At 39.9% G+C, this 23,755-nt stretch overlaps 1 protein-coding gene across 1 annotated transcript; it reads left to right on the top strand.

The window, feature by feature from the left end:
• The first annotated feature begins 8,776 nt into the window (after nt 1–8,776).
• On the top strand, nt 8,777–19,137 carry LOC149980300 (GTPase IMAP family member 9-like). Its single transcript, XM_090187933.1, has 3 exons — nt 8,777–9,122; nt 15,993–16,067; nt 16,353–19,137. Exons 2-3 carry the CDS (start codon nt 16,061–16,063, stop codon nt 17,243–17,245), a joined length of 900 nt encoding a protein of 299 aa, XP_090044059.1. The 5' UTR covers nt 8,777–9,122; nt 15,993–16,060; the 3' UTR covers nt 17,246–19,137.
• The last annotated feature ends 4,618 nt before the right edge of the window (nt 19,138–23,755 follow it).

Genomic DNA, 23,755 nt, shown 5'->3' with positions numbered 1-23,755 from the left:
ATAGGAGATACAGGAGGGGTGATGGGAGAGACAGGAGGGGTGATGGGAGAGACAGGAGGGGTGATAGGAGGGGTGATAGGAGAGGCAGGAGGGGTGATAGGATAGACAGGAGGGGTGATAGGATAGACAGGAGGGGTGATAGGAGAGACAGGAGGGGTGATGGGAGAGACAGGAGGGGTGATGGGAGAGACAGGAGAGGTGATTGGAGAGACAGGAGGGGTGATGGGAGAGACAGGAGGGGTGATTGGAGACAGGAGGGGTGATGGGAGAGACAAGAGCGGTGATGGGAGACAGGAGGGGTGATGGGAGAAATGGGAATGGTGATAGTTTGAGCGGTGGCAGGTACGGGACATTTAAAATCACATGATTTCATTAGGATATGTTTCCGCAGTGAGTGTAGGGAGGGGGATATGGCCTAAAACTAATTTCTAGATTTTGAAAATGTTTTCTCAAAATTAAAGGTCAAATACACTGCATTAAAACAGTCAAAAATAATCTAATTAATTCCGAGTCTGTGAAATTAAACCTAGGCTGAATATAGGCCTTCCACAACCATAAGACCCACTAATTATTTAATTAATTGTTCTAAATAGTTGTACCTGCATTTTTCTGCATTAATCATTAATCTGGCTTTCAGGTTTGTCTATAAAAAAGCCCCTTTTGTAACAAATTTAACCAGAACCATGCATAACGCACATTCATTAATAATGTAGCAGACATTATGGGAAATGAACACCGGTCTCAATACAAATATATCAAGCACAAGCCCACGTGCTGCTGAGTAGCCAGCAAATACTTATATTCCAAGTTTAGTTAACTTGGATCTAGGTATAATTTCACAAGCCCAGTTAACAAGGCAAAACAGTTGAATTGTTATGAACACACCCTTCTGTCCGTCTCCAACTGTTTGAACAGCATGCTAGACGGTCCACTTTGTGGACAGTGGCCTACTTTATTTCTCAGAATGAGAATGGGTTGTATTTTACCTTTATTTAACTAGGCAAGTCAGTTAAAAATAAATTCTTATTTACAATGACGGCCTACAACTGCCAAACCAGAACGATGCTGGGCCAACTGTGCAGCGACTGATGGGACTCCCGATCACGATACAGCCCAGGATTGAACCAGGGTCTGTAGTGACGATTCTATCACTGTGACGCAGTGCCTTACACCGCTGCGCCACTCTGGAGCCCCAGGGCATGGTTCGAAAGGTTCACTTTTCCTCTATTACAGTACGATAATGTCTCCATGTGTTTCAAGTGTCCATATGACCGATTATTTTGGACCAAACCTCAAATTCAAATTGCGAGTTGAAACCGTTTGTCAGAGGAAGAAGTGATCTCTCATCTTTGTTGTTGTGAGTGGTAGGTGGAGGGACTTGGGAGAAAGAGGCGAAGTGAGAGGTTTCACTCTCGCCAAAATCTGTCCAAAATAAGCCCAATGCGTTTCTTTGCATTTATTTTTAACCTTGTCGTTTGCCTTCCCACCTTTGAGACAACAACTCCTATTTTTAGGGTGGAGACATGAGCATCTTGTCATTATATACAGATCTCTGGTGTAAATGGGAAGGTGTGGATGGCTGAGGTCTCGTGCAGAGGTTTCTCTCCATTGATTTAGCTAGCTAACTAGCATTAGCTGTAAATTAGCTGTAAACTGGTCGAGGTGGCTTGTTCACATTGGTGTGCAGTTGTAACTTGCTTGTATATCTAACTAACAAACAAACAAATATATGCACTGTCAATCAAAGACGCAGTGCCCAAGTCTCATCACATCAATCCTCAGCACTTAGAAAAGCATATCAAGCGAAGGGTTTTACGCTTGCTCAGTTCATGGGTCTCGAGCACTGCACGAGTGGACATTTTGAAATGGAAGTTACAGAACTCCCTCGTGTGCTTCTGTTATGGGGAAATGTCCTCAATTAAACTGACATTAAATGTGGAGAATGATACATTTGCATTTGTTGGTCATCAATTAGCCTTTTAAATGCTATTCCTATGTAGCCTACCATTTTATACAATAAATATGTGGAAATGATGATATCACTGGAGTCATTGCAAATCAATTTGTGCCACTTGTGTAGCCTACCTGGAGCTGGCAAATGGATTTAATAAATAGCCAATAACTTCAGTTTATTGTTGTTGTTGTAGCCTTGTGTTATTATGCAATTATTGATGGCCATGTTTAGTTAATGAAATTGGAAGTTATCAACTGTGATCATGGTAACAATTCTATCGCAATTGCATTAGATTGAAGGTAGATCAGTCAGATTAGGCTACACAGAAAAACAAATATACAATGGCTGTTGTTGACAAGCATAGGCCTAATTAGGTAATTTCCTTATTTGTTTTAGTGATTTCGACTCCACCCTAGTTGCCTATTCCAGCAGGCTAACGGACAACGGAAGCACCTAGAAAGCGCCTCGCCTTGCTGAATAAATGAGTCTGTCAATTTTAACTAAGCAAGCTGCTAAATCGTTCGTCTTACATCTTGCCTAGGCTACTGTAGGCTATCTGAAATTAGATGAGGGCCTATCAGGGGTTATAGGCTACCTGCATCTAGCTAACCAAACCATGGAAAAGTTGAGTTATAATCATAAACCCAGCCAATGGCTAGTCTTAACATCTGACACTGTCACGTCCTGACCTTAGTTCCTTTTTTATGTCTCTGTTTTAGTTTGGTCAAGGCGTGAGTTGGGGTGGGCATTCTATGTTTTGTAGTCTAGGTTTTGTATTTCTAGGTGTTTGGCCTGGTATGGTTCCCAATCAGAGGCAGCTGGCAATCGTTGTCTCTGATTGAGAAACATACTTAGGCAGCCTGTTTTCCCACTATGATTTGTGGGTAGTTGATTTCTGTCTTTGTGTGTCTGCACCAGACGGAACTGTTTCGTTTGTTCCACTTTGTTGTTTTTTTTGTTCTAGTGTTCAGTTTCTTTATTAAATCTACCATGAACATGTACCACGCTGCACCTTGGTCCTCTTCACCTTCTTCCACCTACGACAACCGTTACAGGCACATAATAACGACACAATTGCCATTCGTTTTTTGGAAGTTTAATAAGGGCAAATCATTTTTCTCTTGCAACATATAAAAAAATAAATATTAGTCACATTTGCTCGCAATAATTATTATTGATGGAAAACCCAATTTTGTTTCTTCGGTCGTTAGAAGTTAAGTCGAGATTTCTTCTTAATTCGCTCGATGACGTTATGGAAAAATGGTTTATTGGCTAAATGTGGCAACTCCTCTCTAGCAGCGAACACTACTCTTTGAGCTAGTTTTCAGGCCTTGTTGGCGGGTTTTGAAAAGTCATTGGGCTAGAAATGTAGGCTTGACCTGGCAACCCTGATTGTGTATGTGTTCCATTCAGAGGTGAATGGACAAGACAAAATATTAAAGTGCCTTTGAAAGGGGTATGGTAGTAGGTGCCAGGCACACCGGTTTGTGTCCAGAACTGCAACGCTGCTGGGTTTTTCACGCTCAACAATTTCCCGTGTAAATCAAGAATGATTCACCACCCAAAGGACATCCAGCCAACTTGACACAGCTGTGGGATGCATTGGAGTCAACATGGACCAGCAGGTGATCCTAATGTTTGGTATACACAGTGTATGTAGACCTACTTGCAATGTGACATTTCCAATTTAAAGGTTGTATATGAAAACAGAGGTCATGGAGAAGGAAACCCTTCACCCGGCAAGATAGTATTGTTTTTGACTTGATCAACAACAACAAAATGCACAATAAGAATTTAAAACCAACAGTTTGCAAAGGACTTTTGAACATTCTGGACGTTGAACGTTCTGAAACAATGGCATTCTGTCACTGGGAATAGCCTAATGTAAGCAGGTGTGAAAGAACCACCTGAGCGGGATGCCCCACCTCCTGGTCTTGAGGAGAAGAATAAAAAACTGACGGGGTTCTATTCTGCACTGTTCAGCCAATCCAGTACATGTAGAGGAGGAGTTAAGATGGAGTGTCACAATGAGGGGATTTGATTAATGTGTGAACCGGGCTAGGAAAATCAGGGATGCCTTGCCAGGGTGAGCTGGGTGCCACGGTCAAAGCCGACAGCGAAGTCGGCTGAAAAGAAAAGTGACGAATGTCAAGCTTAGTAATAAGTTGTGATGACACTGAATCCTAAGTGTTTTATTTAAGTAATAAGGCATGAGGGGGTGTGGTATATGGCCAATATACCACGGCTAAGGGCTGTTTTTAGCACGACACAGTGCAGAGTGCCTGGACACAGCCCTTAGCCAAGGTATATTGCTATTATAAACTGGTTACCAATGTAATTAGAGCAGTATAAATAAATGTGGTATATACCCGTGGTATATGGTCTGATATACCAAGGCTGTTAGCCAATCAGCATTCAGGACTCGAATCATCCAGTTCATAAAGAAACATATATTGCTTAACCACCCTTCCCAAGGAAAACGACTGAAATTGGATTTAAAAAATACATGTTTTATGTTCCTGAATGATTCATCATGCTGTTCTGTTGATATTATGGCTCTATTAGAGCTAGGCGCTCTGCCCTCACCGCTTTTGCCCGGTGACGTGAAGCCCGGTTTACCCCCCGGGTCAGTATAATAGAACTCCCTCCTTGTTAACAGCGAGACTCTCGTCCAAAAGCGGAAGTCGCATCACAGGCTATCTTCCTTTTCCCATGAATACAGGATGCATCCGATTGTGAGGGTGCTCAGAGAGCCTGTCAGGCAACAGTGCATATTCAAATCAAACGTTATTAGTATATTTCTATAGTACTATAGAAGAGGCCATATAAATGACAAGGAAAAGGATTCATACATTTTATGAAACCGATAGCATATTGCCTCATACCAGAATGAACATGGACCTGCTTATTCATTCATATAGGTAGGTATCTGATGTTAGAAATCAAAAGATATTTCTTCCTGCATCCACATGTGATAGGCCTGTGATCAATGGCTTGCACTTCACCGTTGCAACATTGATCATGCAATGGATGCATGCACAGTCATGAGTTAAATTGAACCTTACCTACTTTATTAGATAAAAACCAGCGTAAAAAAAATCATCAACTCATTTATTGGAATATAACAGCAGGCCAAAGATAAGCTACCTCTTTTGAGCTATTGATTCATAGTATTTTTCTGTTGTCAACACTTTCTACCACAGTACAGTTGTCACGGCAGATTTCCTCCTCTTCGTCCGAATAGGGGCAGCTCCGGACTGAGGGGCAGCTCCGGACTGAGGAGTAGCTCAGGACTGAGGGGCAGCTCCGGACTGAAGGGCAGCTCAGGACTGAAGGGCAGCTCCGGACTGAAGGGCAGCTCCGGACTGAAGGGCAGCTCCGGACTGAAGGGCAGCTCCGGACTGAGGGGCAGCTCCGGACTGAAGGGTAGCTCTGGACTGAGGGGCAGCTCAGGACTGAGGGGCAGCTCAGAACTGAGGGGCAGCTCCGGACTGAAGGGCAACTTTGGACTAACTGACGGCTCTGGCAGCTCCTGGCTGGCTGACGGCTCTGGCAGCTCCTGGCTGGTGGACGGCTCTTGCAGCTCCTGGCTGACGGCTCTGGCAGCTCCTGGCTGGTTGACGGCTCTGGCGGCTCCTGGCTGGCTGACGGCTCTGGCGGCTCCTGGCTGGTGGACGGCTCTTGCAGGTCCTGGCTGGCTGACGGCTCTGGCAGCTCCTGGCTGAATGGCAGCTCTGGCGGCTCAGGACAGACTGGCGGCTCTGGCGGCTCAGGACAGACTGGCGGCTCTGGTGGCTCAGGACAGACTGGCGGCTCTGGCTCTAGCAGCACCTGTGGGCAAAAGCCGGAGAGACAGCCTGGTGCGGGGGTTGCCACCGGAGGGCTTCTGCGTGGAGGTGGCACTGAATAGACCGGTCCGTGAAGGCGCACTGGAGATCTTGAGAGCAGGGCTGGCACCATCCGCCCTGGCTGGGGGGGGGGCAGCTCCGGACTGAAGGGCAGCTTTGGACTAACTGACGGCTCTGGCAGCTCCTGGCTGGCTGACGGCTCTGGCAGCTCCTGGCTGGTGGACGGCTCTTGCAGCTCCTGGCTGGTGGACGGCTCTGGCAGCTCCTGGCTGGTTGACGGCTCTGGCGGCTCCTGGCTGGCTGACGGCTCTGGCGGCTCCTGGCTGGTGGACGGCTCTTGCAGGTCCTGGCTGGCTGACGGCTCTGGCAGCTCCTGGCTGAATGGCAGCTCTGGCGGCTCAGGACAGACTGGCGGCTCTGGCGGCTCAGGACAGACTGGCGGCTCTGGTGGCTCAGGACAGACTGGCGGCTCTGGTGGCTCAGGACAGACGGGAGACTCTGGCGACTCAGGACAGATGGGAGACTCTGGCGGCTCAGGACAGACGGGAGACTCTGGCGGCTCAGGACAGACGGGAGACTCTGGCGGCTCTGGAGAGACGGGAGAATCTAGCAGCTCTGGAGAGACGGGAGACTCTGGCGGCACTGGAGAGACGGGAGACTCTGGCGGCGCTGGAGAGGAGGAAGGCTCTAGCAGCACCTGTGGGCAAAAGCCGGAGAGACAGCCTGGTGCGGGGGTTGCCACCGGAGGGCTGGTGCGTGGAGGTGGCACTGGATAGACCGGTCCGTGAAGGCGCACTGGAGATCTTGAGAGCAGGGCTGGCACCATCCGCCCTGGCTGGATCTTCACCCTAGCCCGGCAGATGTGGGGAGCTGGGATGTAGCGCACTGGGCTAAGCACACGTACTGGGGATATTGTGCGTTCCACCGCAAAACATGGTGCCTGACCAGTACAACGCCCGCCACGGTTATCACGGCTAGGAGCGCTGTAGCGCTGAGCTGGCACATGACGTGCAGGGCTACGGAGGTGCACTGGAGGCCTGGTGCATGAGGCTGGCACAGTCTTCACCAGACGACTAGCACGCACCTCAGGACGAGTACGGAGAGCTGACCCAGGTGACATCAAATCCCCGACACGCTTCGTCGGGCGGATGTCGTGCCTCATGCACCAACACAGCACCTCCCTCATAACTCTCTCCTCCAATTTTCCCATGAACTCCTTCACTGTCTCTGCTTCGCTCACCTCCAACACCGCCCTGACCGGCTCTGGTTTTCTCCTTGGCTCCTTACGGTAAACAGGGGGAGTCGGCTCAGGTCTGCTATCATCTTTGCAGCAGTGCTGATGACAGTAGTGGTCTTATGCAAGATGAAAACATGTCCTCCTCTGGAGGAAGCAGTAGTGCTAGCCAGTAAGACAGGAGAGACACTTTGGGAAATGGTGAAGGATAGTATAGCTGGGAAGGCATTGCTTCTCACAACAGCAACAGGAGGAACAATGTACATAATCATTAACCTAATAATGAGGAGATAGATGGTTGGAAAATACTACCATGTCCCTCATATGAGAGGGTCAAATCAAATGAATCACATCTGGTTGACTTTCTTTTTGAATAAGAAGAGTATTAAGAGCATTCTCTCCTGTTTTAGAGAATGGGTGTTGGGTTTTACCAGAAAGACACACAGTAACATTTAAAAAGCAATACAAATCCAGTACTGGTGGATTTGTCAAAAAATAAAAGTAATCATAGATCAATATAAACTTACAAAAACTGATAAAGAAGCAGTGTGATTATTGTTGGTGGCTGTTGTGTGATTTTCATCAGCACTGTTGTTGTAAATACAGCATATGAGATTATACAGGTAATATGCATGTAGTTGGTTATAGATGATTATACTGTCACTCTGTTAGAAGACTGATACAACAATACCAGGGTCAGTCAGTCAAGTATCAATGTAGGCCGTTTGGCGAGTTCTGATGGTAGAGAGAAACTCAAAGTATTGTTTAATTGTTTGTGATATACACTACATCTGAAGGACATACAAACTGAAACACACATCTATCTCCAAACTAAGAATGCACTATAGCTAACCACCCCTGGTTCCTTATACTGTATGTATTTGTGTAACCAATGGCTTGAACGTTTCAGTGTTGCCTTGTGGATCAATCTGACAGTAGTAAATAAAACTGAGGCTATTTGATGCTTTTAAAATATTTTGGGGGGGGCGTTTCCCCCCTTTCTTTTATCAAACACTAACAAATGTCAAATTTTTAAAAAAAAATCACAAGTCGATCCCTCTGAAGACTGATTTTACATGGTGCATGTTTGAATGGATGGCTAACTGGTTGAACTGATGCTTATCCTTCTTGTTTGAAGGTTCCGTCAACTGTAAATGTTGTAATATGCCCAAAACAATTGCATGTACTGCACCATTATTGAGTAGTTGTTAAATAAAGACAGTACAACTGCCACAAAGAATAGGCAGTTCATAATTCATTTAATGCATTCAATTAGCTTGTTATGTAATATATATATATATATATATATATATATATATATATATATATATAAATTTAAATTTCCTAAATATTATATTGATGCTGTAAAAATGTTGCTTTCTGATTCGTGTATTTTCTTCATAAAAAATATACAGTATATATAAACATTTATTAAACACTTTATTCAACTTTTGCACTGTTATACTTTAATAATTTCCAGTCCAGTGTCTTTCTGTACAAACCAAACCCATAGCAATTGGCAGTTTTAAAATACACATTACTGCAATGTGAAGTCCAAACCATAGACTCTGAACATTTAGAGTAATGCTATGCTTCGAACACACCGACTGGGTCGTTGCGCAAAATAGGTCGCAGAATCATCAAGATATGTGTGTAACAAAAGTTCAACATTCACCTTCTGCTATCATTTCTGCCAACCCGTTTACGCATACAGTTTGACGCACACGTTCGATAAATTCAACCACACAGAACGCACTGCAACTGCCCCTGCAACGAAATGCTGCAAGGCAAACGCAGCGTTCCATTGGAAATGAGTGTACTTCTGGTGTACCAAAACGCCATAACACAGTCGGTGTGTTTGAAGCGACAGCCTACAATCTAATTAACATAATTTAAAAATCCCCATCAAAATCAGTCTGTTTATGCTAGAGAGATTTTTTTTTGCCTGGGCTGCGCCATGATTTACAATAAATCACCTGACTAGAAAGCAACAACGTTCTTACGCCCCACAGTGCTATAAAACGTCGGCTGCATCTCCAATTGTAGACATACGACTCTAGATACCCAGCTCAACAGGCAGGCAAAGGTAAGGACGTCTATAAAGTTACTCATACTAGGCATAAGCCTGAGCCACATTCTTTTTGCATGTTTTGATGCAACAAATGGGTTTTCTTGCCAAATGGACATTAACAAAATGAAGAATGACTAAGTTTATTAACTGTGAAACGTTTTATTTTACAACAATTCATTTTATACAAATCCTTCTCTAATAGGTTTATTGTAACAATAGAGTAACTATTGAATACATGTCATTTGTAAATGAATGCATTATTATGTCAGTATTATGATGTAGTCATTATGATGTAGGCGTTATGCACATTCCTAAAACGGGACTAATATGGACTTATTACACATACTGCACCTACATTTATTTCTGACAATGAATTCTATAATTTTGCTGCCTTCACTATAAAAGCTCTCTTACCTTTTTTAAAGCTAGAATATTTAATTGAAACAATAACAAAGCGTCCTCCTCACCCCTGATGCTAAAACGCTAAGGGGTGGAGCTGGAGAAATGTAAACACTCTCAAATTCATAGACTGAGATATGGATTGACTGAGATTTATGGTGGATTGCACCAACATGGATTAACTCTTAAACTGAGTTAAATCAAGCTTTGTATATTAATCTTGTTGCACCAAACTTTAAACCTAGTTTTAAATTACTCCTAATTGTAATCGTTCTTCTAAACTAAGTTTAAGTTTTACTTTAAACTAAAATCACATTTTATCTTGTTACTCCATTGTTTTTAAATCAAATTTAAATGTAGTTTAGATTAAATCTAAACTGTTTGAGGTTGAAGTGAATCAAATGTCAGTGTTGTATTTTTCGTGTAAAAAGGTTTTTTGAATCATGTGGCCTCATGTATTGTCAACTAGCCAGCTAACTAATTTGACAAAATAATTTATTTCATCAGCCTGATCTGAAAACTCACTGGTTTGGTGCTGGTTTGTTTCCATATAAATATAATTTGAACATATTGCTAATATAATTAGGCAAGTCAGTTAAGAACAAATTCTTATTTTCAATGACGGCCTAGGAACACCTTGTTCAGGAGCAGAACTACAGATGTTTACCTTGTCAGCTCGGGGATTCGATCATTCAACCTTTCAGTTCCTAGTCCACCGCTCTAACGACTAGGCTACCTGCCACCCCAAATTTAGGCTTCCTGCTACTACTTCATAGTTTAGTTATTTAACCTTAGATTAACTCATCCATGTTTAAAATTAAGTGGTGCAACACCTCTGATTTATTTTTAACCTAGATGTACAATTTCTGGATTTAGTCTAATCTAAAATGATTATATGTCCATTGCGCTTCCGGTTCACTAGTATGAACGAAATCGCGAACAGCTTTTTTTTGTTCCAGCCCTCAAGAACTGTTGTCAACTAAAGATGATTATCCGTTTCCATCATTTGTACCCAAAATACGGAAACACAACAAACGAGGACTTCAGGACACCAGGGGAGTCTCTCAAATTAGAATTTAATTGGATTGAAATTACCATGAATATTCCAGCCCGTTTGTGTAGGCTGTTAACCATATAAAACCTGCTGAGTTCAACAATACATAGGGGCTGAATTTATCCTCAAGCCGACTACTTTATACCTCTGAGTAACCTTCATTTTTATCCCTCTCAAATTTACTTCAATGCAACAAATATTGGCTTATAGTAAACACAATAAAGAACAACGCTTAGTTAACCGCTAATTTGATCTGAAACTTGGACATTTTGAAGAAAAAATGTGCGAAAAAGCAAAGGGAGGAGAAGGCAGTTGCTAGCTGACCACTCAAACATCGGAGAAAAACCGCCACCTGACTCCTCAGGAGAAGACATGGAGGAATCTGGACACTCGGCTGATTCTGAAAATCCAGTCAATAGTCCCGCACCCAAAAAGACACAGAAATAATTGTCTTTGCGCGAACTCCAGGTCAACATCATCGATGCTGTCTCTGCAAAGATAAACGAAAGAGACGATGGTCTGGAGAAAATGATACGCGAAAACACATCAAAAATCAGCAAACTGAGCGTTCTAGTTTTGAATTGTGGTGTTATGGTTTACAAGTTAAGACTTCTGTTAATACATATACATGAAGCAACTTTTTATAGAGAGGGTAGAGTTGAGTTTGCATAGTATTTTTCCTTCTGTTCTATATGGACTTGAAGTTTATGTCAATCAATGCCAGGGGGATACGAAACCTGTTGAAGAGAAAAGTTATTTTTTTGTTTTGTAAGGACTACAACGCAGATCTTGTATTCGTTCAAGAAACACATTACTGCAAAGAGGACTATAATTATTGGAGAAATCAGTGGGGCCGTGTCATTCTTTGGCCCACGGGACTAATCATTCAACTGAGGTTGCAATTTATGCACACAATTTCAAAGGGAAATGTGTGTTTATTCAAATGGACACGGATGGACATGTAATGGACAGATTATTTGTGTTGTGTAATGTATATGGATACTGTTCTAGTCCTCCAAATAACTTACTTCTAGAGGAAATTGAGGAAATTCTTAAAAGTCTTCTGAGAAAATATCCATCCAGTCAGATTATAGTTGGTGGAGATTTTAATATGGTTTATTCTGATGAGATTGATAGATTGCCCAATAGGCCTAACATTGGTATGAACAAGTTGGTGAATTTCTGCCAAAGCCTGGACTTAATTGACAAATGGAGAGTTAATAACCCTGGAGAGAAACAGTACACATGGAGTAATAGAGATCGTTCACTACAATGAAGAATTGACTTGTGGGTGATAACCTCTAGTCTTGAGCCCAACACAGTAGAGGTCAAAATACTGCCTGCAGTCCTGACAGATCATAAAGTCATATGGCTGACTGTTAGAATGTGCAGTAATGATGGTAAGAAATACTCTGGTGGTTATTGGAAATTAAATAACTCATTGTTATTGCATGATTATTTAAAAAATGGGATTAAGAATCTAATTTATGTTTACTGGATTTTAGATTAGCTTTGGATATTGTGAAGCAGTTCTCCAAAATTTCAGATTTGGTATTAAATCTTTCCAAATGTGAGGTGTTTGTTCTGAAAGGAGCTGTCAATCCAGCAGATTGTATCATCTCTGAAAAAGATACTGTAACCTACCTCGGTATAAAGATTACCAAAAACCTTAAGGCTGTGAATGTTCTTAATTTGAACCCTGTAACTGAATCTGTCAACAACACAAATATCCTCATGGTTAGGGAGGGATTTGAGTTTATTTTACTTATTTTTTATTTCACCTTTATTTAACCAGGAGGCCAGTTGAGAACAACTTCTCATTTGCAACTGCGACCTGGCCAAGATAAAGCATAGCAGTGTGAACAGACAACAACACAGAGTTACACATGGAGTAAACAATAAACAATAAACAAGTCAATAACATGGTAGAAAAAAAATCTATATACATTGTGTGCAAAAGGCATGAGGAGGTAGGCAATAAATAGGCCATAGGAGTGAATAATTACAATTTAGCAGATTAACACTGGAGTGATAAATGATCAGATGAACATGTGCAGGTAGAGATACTGGTGTGCAAAAGAGCAGAAAAGTAAATAAAAAACAGTATGGGGATGAGGTAGGTAAATTGGGTGGGCTATATACCGATGGACTATGTACAGCTGCAGCGATCAGTTAGCTGCTCAGATAGCAGATGTTTAAAGTTGGTGAGGGAGATAAAAGTCTCCAACTTCAGAGATTTTTGCAATTCGTTCCACTCGCAGGCAGCAGAGAACTGGAAGGAAACGCGGCCAAATAAAGTTTTGGCTTTAGAGAGGATCAGTGAAATACACTTGAGTCTTCAAGGAAGGGTGCTTTTATCCAAAGCCGAGTGGCTATCTTGTGCATCCTATCTTTTTTCATCTATTGACATTCCCAAATCCACTTGCTGTACCTTAGATAGGCTATTGTACAACTTCATATTGAAAAACAAGCCACATCAGATAATAAGAGATGTTATCACCAACAGGGTTTGTGATGGCGGTCTAAATGTCTTAGACTCCACTCTCTTCAATCCGATATCAAAAATCAACTGGCTTAAAAGGTACATAAAAAATCCTCAGAGTTTCTGGAATGTTATACCTCATTTTGTTTTTCAGAAGCTAGGAGGGCTTCATATTTTACTACAATGTCCATATATTGTGGGTAAACTTCCTGTGAAATTGGCGGCTTTTCACCAGCAGGCTTTAATGTGCTGGGATTTGTTGTATAAACACAACCTTTCACCTCATAAATGTTTTATATGTAATAATGGGTCGATATTACATAGAAACAAGATGTTATTTTACCGTAACTGGTTGTCGAAAAACATTGTCCTTGTCAGCCAATTAGTATTAGTGGGAATCTATTTACGCGAAGATAATTTATGGAAAGATACAACTTTAAGGTTTCAAGCAAGGAATATGACACGTTTATAAAAGCTATACCTAGTGGGATAAAATCTTTCCTTCAGAATAATGCATATTTTGGAATATCTCATATTGTAAGCGATATCAAGGTGAATGGCATAGGTTTACTAGATAAGAAATTCAACAATCGTTTATTAAGGGATATTTTCTACAGGAAGTCTATTCCCTCTGCGATATTTTGTTGGGCTTCATCATTTGATGTAAACTGGCGCCGTGCTTGGCTCACTGCACACACATTTATGGTGACCAATAAAGTAAAGGAGATCTCCTTTAAGATGATCCTTAGATTCCATCCGTGTAATAGCTTGATTTCTAAATATATACCTGATGTTACCAGTGAATGCAATTTTTGTGAACTAGAAACTGAATCGATTGAACACTTATTCTGTCATTGTTTATATAGTGAAGTGTTCTGGACTGATGTAAAACTATTTCTTGGCAACAAAATGCATACAACCATTGAAGTTAGACATATTATTTTACTACACTGATTCCACAATTGAACGTGAGTATGTCATAAATCTCTTTATTTTATTGGGACAATTTTTCAAACACAAAACAGAATTATGAAGAAAAAGGCCCTTTTCTTATAAAAAAAAATAATCTTATTTGGATAACTATTTAGAGTCAATAAAATGTATACAAAACAAAATGTCCCCCCAAAAAATTCTCTACATGTTTGTATTTGAATTGATATAATGTGGATTTGAAATTATATATATTTATCTTATTTCTTCGTGGAATCCCTCTGGCTGTTCTGTTTATGTTTGGCATGTTACTGTTTAAAATTAATTATTATTTTTTAAATTTCATGATTAGATTTTTTTTTATAGGGCGGGGGCAAATAAACTGCCTCGTGCCAGTGTCCGAGGCCTAGGGGAATAACACACCTGTTATAAATCAGATACAAACGTGTCATAATGCAGTGCAGGGCCGGCATTAGAACTAATCAGTTGGACAGGCATTTGATTTCCATAGGTTGGAACGTATTTTTTCCCACGGGACCTCCTATGTGTTTAAAATTGTTTTCATCGTATTGTGGCATGAACACAACCAGTCATGATGTTGTTTTCATCTGATCGTCAAACAAATCACTTGAAAAAGTAGGTTACCTTCAAACGTTCGTCCAAAATAATTCCATCCGAACAATGGACTGTAAACTGCCAACTTTTTCAATTGGCAAGCGGCTGAATCTGGCTCACCTGAGAAAACATCCAGTAAATTCAGAAAATGTTCAGTAAATTCACAATGTTTGTGCATATATCATTAACAGTTATTAACTAAGTATAAGCAAGTGCAGGCAAACAGCAAGGAGGACAATGATGTCTGTATCCTCTGTTGAAAATATAATGATCTGTGCACCTTTTGAAAGGCGTCTTAGATGAACAGTGGTGGAAAATGTATCCAATTGTCATACTTGAGTAAAAGTAAAGATTCCTTAATAAAAAATCACTCAAGTAAAAGTGAAAGTCCCCCAGTAAAATATTACTTGAGTAAAAGTCTAAAAGTTTTTGGTTTTAATTATACTTTAGTATCAAAAGTAAAAATACAATTACAAATAATTTGAGATTCCTTATGTTAAGCAAACCGTTGGCGCAATATTCTTGTTTTATTTATTTATTTACGGAAAGCCAGGGGCTATCTCCAACACTCAGACATAATTTACAAACGAAGCATGTGTGTTTAGTGAGTCCACCAGATCAGAGGCAGTAGGGATGACCAGGGATGTTCTCTATTTAGTCAGTCCTCCAGATCAGAGGCAGTAGTGATGACCAGGGATGTTCTCTTGATAAGTGTGTGCATTAGACCCTTTTCATGTCCTGCTAATCATTCAAATTGTAACGAGTACTTTTGGGTGTCAGGGAAAATGCATGGAGTAAAAAGTAAATTATTTTCTTTAGAAATTTAGTGAATTAAAAGTACAAGTTATCAAAAATATAAATAGTAAAGTACAGATACCCCAAAAAACTACTTAAGTAGTAATTTAAAGTATTTTTTACTTAAGTACTTTACACCACGCTCTTGTGTGTGCCTCTTCCTGGTCTCATTCCAGCATTGATGTCAGAGAGCCATTTGAAACCACAGACATTTTGAAAAGCTCCAGTTTGTTGTTAGGGTTTCTGAGAAAGTCAGAGAACTTCCATGGAAGTTGGTTGTCTCCCCAACTTGAGAGTCTTTAGACTATCTTATTTGTATGTGTCCCACACAATATTGATGCTATTGCAGTTTTTCAACTGATGCTCAACCCAAGGCAGAAAGACTACTGCCATAGTCACCCAAATGTAGAAACTATGTATGTAGGCAAGGAACGGACAATGACAGTACTGTCAATGGTGTTTCCTTGATTTTGGCAGTTACCTGTAGATAACATCATTGTTTATTTGCTTAGAGTTTGTATTTTATAGACAAAAAAATATTAGTCTAAGAAGCTATGAGAGACTTCACACTTCTCTCTACAGAAACAACATTTCCTTTTTCATCCAACAGAGACCCTGATTTCTCTGGTTGGAAAGACTGTTCCTTGGAAAAGATTGGCAGCACTCCAAAACCCAAACATGACTGGTGAGTACTTAGTCTACAATAATCGGTTTATTTGTTTAATGTGTTTTCACAAAATAATGTTTTATTACATTATTAATACATTTGATTAAAAATGAATGTAGGCTTGAAACTTAATTTATAGATAATGTCCTTGTTAATTTGCTAACAGTTCATATTCTATAAACCACCAATGTTTAATAAATAATGTGAGACTGATCATATTCAGTAGCTGTTCTGTAAGATGACCAAACAGAAAGAACACCAGACTTCTTTCTACAGTAACAACATCTCTTTCTTATCCAACAGAACAAAATAAAGAGGTCCGGATTGTTCTGGTTGGGAAGATTGGTTCTGGGAAGAGCGCAACAGGAAACGCCATCCTGGGGAGAAAAGCGTTTGAATCCAAAATGTCCTCTATTTCTGTGACATCCTCAAGTAAAAAGAAAAGAGGAAATGTGGGAGGGCAACATGTAGCTGTCATCGACACACCAGGCTTGTTTGACACCAAGTTAACACAGGAGGAAGCACTGAAAGAGATCTCACAGTGCCTGCTATTCTCCGCTCCTGGTCCCCATGTGTTCCTGGTTGTTCTCAAGCTGGGAGGATTCACTGAAGAGCAGCAGGAAATTGTGAAGATGATCCAGACATTATTTGGTGATAAAGCATCGAAATACACCATGGTTGTCTTCACACATGGAGACCTTCTTGATGATGTAACAATTGAAGACTTCCTGCATGGAAATCCCAAACTGGAAAGTTTCATTACCAAATGTAACGGGGGATATCATGTCTTCAAAAACAAAGATCAGAATCCCTCCCAGGTCACTGAGCTCCTTGAGAAGATAAACAAGATGGTGACGATGAATGGAGGAAGCCACTACACCACTGAGATGTTCCAGGAGGCTGAGAGAGTGATTGAAGAAGAGAAGAACAGGATCTTGAGAGAGAATGAAGAGAAGATACACAAAGAGAGGGAAGAACTGAAGGCAAAGTTTGAAGGAGTGTGTCTAAGAGAAGAAGTAGAGAAGCTGGGGATAAAACAGGAAAGAAAAGCTAGAAAGAATGCTGAGAAATTTAGCAAAATGGGAACAGGTGCTACAATCGGAGCGGCTTTGGGAACATTTGGAGGCCCAGTTGGTATGTCAGTTGGTGCAGCAATGGGAGTTGCAGTGGGAGCTGGAGCATGCAGTACTCAATGAGAGTCCGTAGATAACAGTGCTGTACCTTCTACAAGTTGTTTGACTTCATTACTTGATATTGAAAGCTTCCTCTATATACACAGAGCAAACACAACATATGTTATTGTAGCCTACATTAAAAATGATACTCAGGGGGTTGATGAACACATATTTAGCTGTTTTTGTTATAATGTTTTACTGATCACAAGAAAAGGTTGTTGTATTGAGGTAGATTTTATTAGGAGTAACAGACACCTGCAAAAGATGGGGGGCACTCACTAATAAAGTATTACTTATATGTATTATTAACACTCACTAATAAAGTATTACTTAGATGTATTGTTAACACTCACTAATGAAGTATTACTTATATGTATTATTAACACTCACTAATGAAGTATTACTTAGATGTATTATTAACACTCACAATGGACACATTTCAGCCATCAAGCATTTCCCTTTTGGACATAATGTCATTAATTACATCATCCATGTGATAATTCTGTATTGTGTTATTCTTATGACCTCACAGAACTATGGTTCTCATAATTGAAAGAACGCCTCATTATCCACTATGCACCACAGTCAATTTATCCCCTCATGTTGCATGAACTTAAACTTGATGCATTACTGACACTTTGAAGTCAACACATAAGTGTCTAAAGGGCAGGGAGTTCTAATGCAAAGACCCATTTTCTATCAAATCATGTGACTTAGGCTTCTAAATCACACTCAAAGAGATGGCAGCATAACAGGAAGGATAGACCTAAAGGGGAAGTAACATTTCTGAAGAAGAGGTGGGAATATTGTGTATTAATGGTCTTCTTCAAATCTCTGTGCTTTGAGTAGAAGTTTTTTTCACCACCCGTAAAGGTAGGAATGGTGCCGGTTAACGGGCAGGAAGTTGAAATGTAAAATCATGTGAATTAAGCTGCACTTACGTATGTCATATTATCAGAATATATTGTTTCTGTTCACACACATTTTGGATAAAATTGTTTAATCAACCAAAAAAACAATAAACCACGGATTGCTGTAAACAGGCGACAAGATCCTGACCAACTTAATCAACATGAACATAATAGCCTCAGGTGATCCCCTGGTCAAACACACACAACCAGACATTGATTGGTTGATTGGAGACAGCTTGTTTCAATTGCAGAACATTTCCTACCTGCAGCAACACTGGTGGATATTGCTGGAAATACCAGTAAAAACACTGTACCTCCATTGCGTCTCCAAACAGCAGGGACCTTCCCATTTGGCTCTGTTCAAAAGTAGTGCAAAATATAGGGAATAGAGTGTCATTTCAGACACAACCAGTCAGTCAGCCTCAACAGGAACAATCAGCCTTATAAAACCAAGAGTACAGCATACAGAAATGGTGTGTTACAAAACAGTATATGTTGTTGGGTTAGCTGTCACTCAAACTTCAACTGATTAACATTCTGACATGTCTTAAATAGTATGTTGTTCAGCCAGTGTCCACCTAGTGTCTTCTCACTGTCACTAGAGTCCTCCTGTCCTGCTTATATTCACATTACTGAATGTTAAGAGTAGTACTGTAGTTACACATATATACACTGTGTAATATACTGCATTGTGTGGGGAGATATAGGTAACAAGTTACAGTATTGGGTTGTGGGTATAATCATCCAAGGAACTCTGAACAAATTGCTCAGATAATTGTTATACTAACATGTTTTCAATATCAATTATTAGTAGACATATTGGTTATTAGTCAACTTGCTTTTGTCTTGATTAGTTTGCCACTGATTAATAACAGGATCTAACAAATGCGGTTTGAAATGACCAAATGATTTAAACAGAATACAATTTACTATGAGTATTGTGCAAGTTGGCATATGTTCTTATTCAATTCAAAATAAACATATATCTTTTTCTACTCCAAAGTATTGTTGCGTTGTGTTATTCTGAATTGTGTCCATACTTTTTTTTATTAGTCATCTCAGGGATCATACTCAGTCATGTACAGTACCAGTCAAAAGGTTGCACACACCTACTCATTCAAGGGTTCTTCTTTATTTCTACTATTTATACAATGTGGAATAATAGTGAAGACATTAAAACAATGAAATAACACATACAGTTGAAGTCGGAAGTTTACATACACTTAGGTTGGAGTCATTAAAACTCGTTTTTCAACCAATCCACAAATTTCTTGTTAACAAACTATAGTTTTGGCAAGATAGTAGAAGGACATCTACTTACTTTGTGCATGACACAAGTAATTTTTTCATAATTGTTTACAGACAGATTATTTCACTGTATCACAATTCCAATGGGTCAGAAGTTTACATACACTAAGTTGACTGTGCCTTTAAACAGCTTGGAAAATTCCAGAAAATGATGTAATGGCTTTAGAAGCTTCTGATAGGCTAATACACATAATTTGAGTCAATTGGAGGTGTACCTGTGGATGTATTTCAAGGCCTACCTTCAAACTCAGTGCGTCTGGAATACAAGTTTTAATGACTCCAACCTAAGTGTATGTAAACTTCCGACTCAAAATGTACATCTAAAGCACAAACACACTGAAAACAGACTTCCATCTCCAAACAGGACTGAATTATGAATGTACTCTGTAGCTAACCACTCCTGGTATGTCTTCATATAACTAATAGTTTGAAGGTTTCATTGTTGCCTTTCTGGAACAATCTGACACTGGTGAATAACATGTCGGCTACGTGATGCCTTTAAAACGTTGCTTTTCCATTTTCCCACTTTTTTTGATCAAACATGAACGTCTTTTTTATTCTCATTTTTTACACTTGATTTTAGTTTTTACACTTTTGATCATTTCCAGTGCAAAATGCCTTTTTGTGCAAACCCAATACACAGTAAGTCAAGTATTTAACTCACAATCAATTAAAAAATAACAGGAAGGCATCTTGTAAAAAAACATTCTAGTCTATACAAAATGAAGTACTTTCATAGTACTGATTGTTAGTTTTTTTTAACTGAGAACACATTCTCATTTACAGCAACAACCTGGGGAATAGCTACATGCTTATAAGCATTACAATTTTAAACAATTGATATGAAAGAAGTAAAGCAACATTTATACACATTTACAATGGTTTATTCATCAAAGTTTAGTCAACATAAATATTTAAGCAAACAAGTTGTTTTCTGTAGGCTTTGTAAGACAGCCGTTTGCAATATGCAAACATCTTTAAAAAAAAACATGATTTTTTTCCAGCAATAGTGGGTGTAGTAGTAAGAGCCACTGTGATATGACTATCAAGGTTGTTCAAGTAGTAAGCAGAATAGAATCATTGAGAAATTTAACAAGGTCGTTCCCTCTGAAGACTGATTTTACATGGTGCATGTTGTTTGAAAGGTTCAGTCATCTGTAAATGTTCTTATGTGTACAATAACAATTTCGTGGACTGTGCCATTACTGAGGGACTGGCATAGTATAGGCAGTTCATAATCCATTTAATGCATTCTAATGATGTTGTCATGGTTCCACCTGTCACCAGAGGGCGGCAGAGACCGTCCTGGTGACAACGACACTCTAGTGTGTCCTATTTACTCATTATGATTTCCCTGTTAAGATAGCTGTGTTTTCTGTTGGTGTTTGCAGAAGCTGGAAGAGTTTTTTCCCAGTGTTACTGTGATCCTTTGTTTACTGTTTCTCAGTAAAGTATTATGTTGATTCTTAATCACTGATTCCTCGTTTGGTCACTTCTCTGCTCCTGGGTCCAAGCTCACCATGTCACAGAAGTAAAATAGAGTCTTAGGTCTTTGTTATTTTACCACAGAAAAAAATGACTGTGACAAAGGGAAATTGCAACATTTTTCAATGTCATATTCCTTTCCAGCACCAACCCAACATCAACATATGTGAAAATGGTTCTGTTTTGTAGTAAAAATAGAGGAAGAAATTGTTTCCAATGACATTGAAGAAAATCACAGGATGCACACTGATGATGTCACTCTCTTTAAACAGTCCATAGGCTTATATCTGCAATAGCCAACTCTCTCTTAAATAACAACTGTACTTACAATGAGAGACAGAACCGTACAGCTGATAGTCAACTAATGTTTTATATGGTCTGTAACAGCTGACTATGACTGCCGCTCTCCACTGACTTCTACATATATTTTAAGTTTTCTATATTGTAGACTGTAGAATGCAAGTGTCATTAAAACTGACCATGGACATTTACCGTGGCAAATTAACAGGATGAATCATATTATTCCAGCCACTAGACCTTGGAATTAAACCATGAAAAAACTTGAAAGGTATTCTTGAAGCACAGACAGAGGGTGAAAGTTGGCCTTGATGGAAAAAGACCTTGAGAGACATACTACCTGGTAACACTGGAGGGTAGTCAAAGAGCAGTAGACATTAACTCTTATCTCCTCTCACCATTTACATGACAGGATGTTCAGAAATGTCCTTTAGCATTACTACTAACAGCATGAACATAGGTTTTGCTTGTGACTCTCAGTGACGACCATAAAGGTCGACCTGGGTATGGCTCACTTTGGGGTCCAGAATGTTAAACCTCTTATCGGGAGCATTATGAATGATGAAACACAAATAGTTCATATTAATTTCATAATTGCTCGTAACAAAAATACAAATGCAACATGTAAAGTGCTGATCCCATGTTTAATGAGCTGAAATAAAAGATCCCAAAAATGTACATTCAATTCTCTGGCAACAGCTCTGGTGGACATTCCTGCAGTCAGCATGCCAATTGCACCCTCCTCAAAACTTGAGACATCTGTGGCATTGTGTTGTTTGACAAAATTCCATATTTTAGTGGCCTTTATTGTCCCCAGCACAAGGTGCACCTGTTCGGTGGATGGATTATATTGGCAAAACAGAAATGCTCACTAACAGGGATGTAAACAAATGTGTGCACTACATTTGAGAAAAATACGATTTTTGTGCTTATGAAAAATGTCTGGGATGTTTTATTTCAGCTCATGGGACCAACACTGGACATGTTGCATTCATCATTTTGTTCAGTATATACACATCTACTGTATAATAATTTATAATAGTGTATTTCTGAACATTTGTTTTCTGTAGTAAAATATGTTCATCATACAGTATTCAAAGGACTGTATATACTTATTCAAACCAGTTGTTTTCATATTTGTAATCAAGTATTATGCATTTAGTCTTTCATGTCTTTGAACTATTAAAGGTTAATGTGCAACAGTAACGTGCTCAAATGTTGTCTGTTGTTGGTGTCACCTGTCACATCTACTCCCGCTGACCCGTTCCGGCGCTCAACATCGCTGGTCTACTAACCACTGGTCCTGGCAACCCATCTTTACGCACACCTGGCAACCGTCATTACGCACACCTGTGTCTCATCATCAGTCACACCTGGACCAGTGATGACAACTTAGCAATTTTGTTGCTAGATTTAGCAACTTTTCAGACTATCCTGGCAACTTCTTTTCAAACAGCACCTAGCAACAAATTTAGCTACTTTTAAAAATGTATTTTGAACTTTTAGCAACTTTTGAAAAGTGACTCAAATGCTAAAATGCATGCACTTTGCCTCTAAATGACACAAAACGATTTTCTCGGTCACACACTCAGTCACAACACACGTGCCTAGATGCAAAAGTGCATTGTGAGTGACGTCCGCAGCAGGCGCTCAGCTCGTGCACTGGCAGCAGCCGGCCAACAGCAATTTCAGCAAATTACAAGTCATTGTTGGCTGACAACAGCAGCAGTAGTACGGGTTCGACGAGCCAAACCCAATGATTATAGTTGGTCATGAATGTTTGATCTTGAACAGAATTTACAACATCAATCAACATGTCTCAATCAAAATTGTACAGCCAGAAGTACAGAAAAGAGGGGGAGTCCATACCTGAACAAATGTCAAATCATATTTTTTTCAGAGATGGCCAGTCAATTTGAGTAACTTTATTGTGTATTCCACATAATGACGCAGTTTTACGTTATCACGCAATGACATCACAATGTCATTAAGCAACTTTTAGCAACAAATCAACCTGCCTCTAACAACTTACCCTGAAAAGTAGTTGGCAACACTGACCTGGACTTCATTACTCCATTGATGACTTACCGTTTATACTCTTTTGTCATAAGGGAGTATTGTTTGTGTTTCCATGTCAGACGCTTCTCTTGATTTGTAATGTTCCATGTTTTGCATTTGGCACCCAGCTCTTTGTCTCAAGAGTCCAGTCTGCCTTTCTCAGCCCTTATTGTAAAGACAACATTGTAAGTCTTTTATCCAAAATTGATTTAGGTACATTTTTGTGAAGGGGTATGAGGGTTGTGATATGGGTCATTTAATAGTACAATCGTTTAAGGGATCAATACATTTCTATATTGCTTCCCCAGTATCTGCATGAACCATCAGGCCAAGTGTTTTTGGTTGACCCTGCTGGACAGAAAGAGGAGGAATCGGAACACGCTGCATTCAAATTCAGGTCTTAGTTATTCCATTGTACTGGATCTAATACATATTTGCATTTTACATACATTCATAAGTGTAATATTTTTTT

Source organism: Oncorhynchus mykiss, chromosome 10, assembly GCF_057628025.1.
Source record: "Oncorhynchus mykiss isolate SJ-2025 chromosome 10, ASM5762802v1, whole genome shotgun sequence".
Classification (NCBI taxonomy): domain Eukaryota; kingdom Metazoa; phylum Chordata; class Actinopteri; order Salmoniformes; family Salmonidae; genus Oncorhynchus; species Oncorhynchus mykiss.
The sequence above is the reverse complement of the archived record's forward strand: the minus strand, read 5'-3'. Positions and strand labels throughout refer to the sequence as shown.